This window comes from Medicago truncatula, chromosome 7, assembly GCF_003473485.1.
Source record: "Medicago truncatula cultivar Jemalong A17 chromosome 7, MtrunA17r5.0-ANR, whole genome shotgun sequence".
Taxonomy (NCBI): domain Eukaryota; kingdom Viridiplantae; phylum Streptophyta; class Magnoliopsida; order Fabales; family Fabaceae; genus Medicago; species Medicago truncatula.
The window spans coordinates 38580338-38583602 of NC_053048.1; the positions used below are offsets into that span (position 1 = coordinate 38580338).

The 3265-nt window shown below is 30.0% G+C and overlaps 1 protein-coding gene across 1 annotated transcript; it reads right to left on the reverse strand.

Annotated features, from left to right (window-relative positions):
* Positions 1-888: 888 nt before the first annotated feature.
* LOC11438533 (uncharacterized) lies at positions 889-2072 on the reverse strand. Its single transcript, XM_003624365.4, has 2 exons — positions 1730-2072; positions 889-1577 (listed from the first exon to the last, which is right to left on the reverse strand). Exons 1-2 carry the CDS (start codon positions 1842-1844, stop codon positions 1294-1296), a joined length of 399 nt encoding a protein of 132 aa, XP_003624413.1. The 5' UTR covers positions 1845-2072; the 3' UTR covers positions 889-1293.
* Between the last annotated feature and the right edge of the window lie 1193 nt (positions 2073-3265).

Consider the following 3265-nt stretch of genomic DNA (forward strand, 5'->3'; position numbering starts at 1 on the left):
TAGAAATAAATTTGTAAAATGTAAAAGATATATAAAAATTGAGAAAATCAGTATTCTAGTAGCATCATCAGCATGTATTGATGTTTGAATATAAAAAATGTTTCGCTGACTAATCTACCAGCTTGGTTTGCACATTTTAAATATGGGCGTCTTTCGAATTCAGATCATGTAATTTAGAATGAGTCATACTTAGAACACTTTTTAACAAAATAAAAAATTATTCTAGTCCCTTCAAAAAAATTACTAATTACTCTAATCTTTTTTCTGAATAAATTAATCTCATTGCTTTTGTCTTTTAAAAACTATTTTATTATTATTATCTGTTGGAAGAAAAAAAAAATAGTGAATTAATGCGTACAATATCAACTATCGTACTTGGTCCACGGGAAAGATTTCTTGTCAACAAATATGTGCAAAAATCACACTATAAGAAGGGTTTTTGTCTTATATATAAGTTTACTTTCTATTATTTGATCCAGGAGTACACTCCAAATACTCAAATCTAACATCACCAAACCGATTCAAGTATGTTCTGATATTAATCAAATTGGTGAAGACAGGCTAGTGTATATATAGTGCAATATATATCTTACTTTTGATTATAGAATTGACCTATAAAAAGACATAATAATCCTGCAAAAGAATTTGTGAAATTCTTTCGAAACATTTTACTTTATCATGCAAAAGAACTGTGTTGTGTTGGGACTAGACGTCGTTAAAGATAATTAAACGTTGTATTTCATTAGTTAAGAGACACGGAGTTGATAAACATTGCATTTCTTTCGTAATCACAAATAAGATGATATGTTCATGAGTGAATTCGAACATACAATCCTCTGTTACTCTATACTTAGTGTAATTTCGCCGCTAGGCTCTATAAAAACAAACTAAAATAAAACTTTGTATTTAACCGGGACAAAATATGCATTTCTACAAGTTTAAGAATTCACTCAAGAGAGAAGCAATTATAACCCACTCTTAGTTTCTTCCATAAATAAATCATAATTTTTTAAATATAAAATGGGTATTGTTGCAATCAATTACAGAGACAGGTTTTCAAATTGAATTAAATTAAAACTATATATGCTGCAAAGCGCTCCTTACGAGTTGTTATCTCGTGACTGAAAACAATCTCGAGACTACTTATAACCCCGAAAGAGATTTGAATTCTCTAATTCTAATACTTTTGTTTTCCATTGGATAATACTTAATATGGAAATAGAAGAAAAAAAAGGAGGAAAAAAAAATCATTGAACTATATGAGCAAGCAAATAGAAAATAGATAAATACATTTTAAAAATCAACTTGCAAATGAGCAAGCAATGAAACAAGGCAAAGGAAAAAGGTTCCAGCAAAAGAGGTAAGACCAATAGTTCCAAAAACCAAACCAATCAACTGAATGAAGCTTCTCAATTCTTTGTCTCTTTTGGTTTTTGTATGATCATTTATAGAAAGTGGGACATAATTCCAACCATGTTGACATTTGCAACACCTTTCAAATCTTTCCTTCACCTTCACCATCTCTATCCTCTCCTTTAGAACATTCAAATTCGCATCTACTATATCAGTGGATCTCCCTATGATCATGATTAGATAGCTAAGTGAGATATATTGATCATGAATGCAAAAGAAAGAAAAAAAGTAACCAAATAATACTATATAATATATAAAGAAAATCAACAAAAAGTAACACTTGAAAAATATCATATATTGTGAAATTGATTATTACCTTCATCTTGATAGTTTTGTAATTTTATTACTTGCATCCCTTGACGTGTGTTGAATCTCTTGAGATATGCTCCTCTTGGTTTCATAGGTAAGAAAGAAGACATAGAAGTAGCCATAATTTGCACCTTCAATTTTTTTTCTCACAATATTATGAGTCTATTATGCCTTTATTTATTGTTGAAGCTAAAAGGTGAGAGAGTATAATGAAAGGGTCTGCTTTTGAATACCTTGGATTTCGGATTCTTTAATAAATATATATATGGGTGTGAATTAGCTTTGTAGGTTTTCTTTAGTTGTCTTGTAAGGACATGAGAAAAGGTGATTTAGGGGTCAAGAAGCATGATACAATCCCATGCTTTGAGGGAAAATAATTATTTTGATCTTATAATAAAAAATAAATATAATTTTATATTCTAAGGAGGCTAGCTATTACTCTAAACAGGCATGGAGGAAGCCAGAGAGGAAAGTCCTGTTTATAATTAACAAATATCAATTTGTTTTGTAGTTTTATATTGTATATATTAGTGGATTAGATCAAGTAGTAATAACCGGCTTCTTTAATTTATTAATTAATTCTGTTTTGGGGAAAAGTCTACTGATTAATCAATTAGTTAATTCATGGTATTGGTAAATATATATATTAATCAATATGTTTTGGTAGTAGTGATAATGTAGTTTGGTATTTTGGTTTGGTGGTATGTAGTATACAAAACTTTGGTTTAGCATGTCATGGTATACAGCCATAGAGTCTTATTTTTTGATGTATAGCCATAAAGTCTCATTTGGTATAATAATCTGCTGCCAACGTATTCAATTTAAATAGAATTTGTAACTTCTGCCTGCATTAAAAAAAATAAAAATTAGATTTTAGTTCTCGAGATTTCTTTGAAAACTATCATACTTTTGGTAAACAACTATGATATATGGAAGTTCTAAATTTTTCCAAACTCTCTTTACACTTCATTTTTTTCTTTATCTCTTTTTATTGTATCACAGCATCAACATATCGCATCTATAACATCATTCTTTTATCTATATATTTATCTCTATCTCTATCTCTATGAAGGTGTATACACTCGTTGGATGTCTAACACATATTTTCATTTAGCAAATTTGTGATGTAAAAACAATCATGCAAGTGAGTTGCGCATCACATTTTCACAAAAAATTATGGATTCTCTCAATTATATGTTGTTCAACCTCAGCACTTACATTCAATGTGAGACTTTAACTCACACTTAGCATGTCACATCATCTCTCCCTCAAGGATAAGACTCTCTACATCTGTGATCCAACATTATGATTCTCTCTCGCTCCCTCCCACCAAGTTGAACAAGAGCTCTGATACCACCCTTGAGCCATGACGAGGAGTCTCACTAGTTTGGATAATCACATTGTGTTAAGACCAACGATACAAGTGATTTATAGGTCATCCCACCGCTTATATGTTATTGTTTAACCTCAACTCTTTCATCTAATGAAATTTTAACTCACAATTGACATGTCACAACTATCATTAAAACTTATGCATAACTGT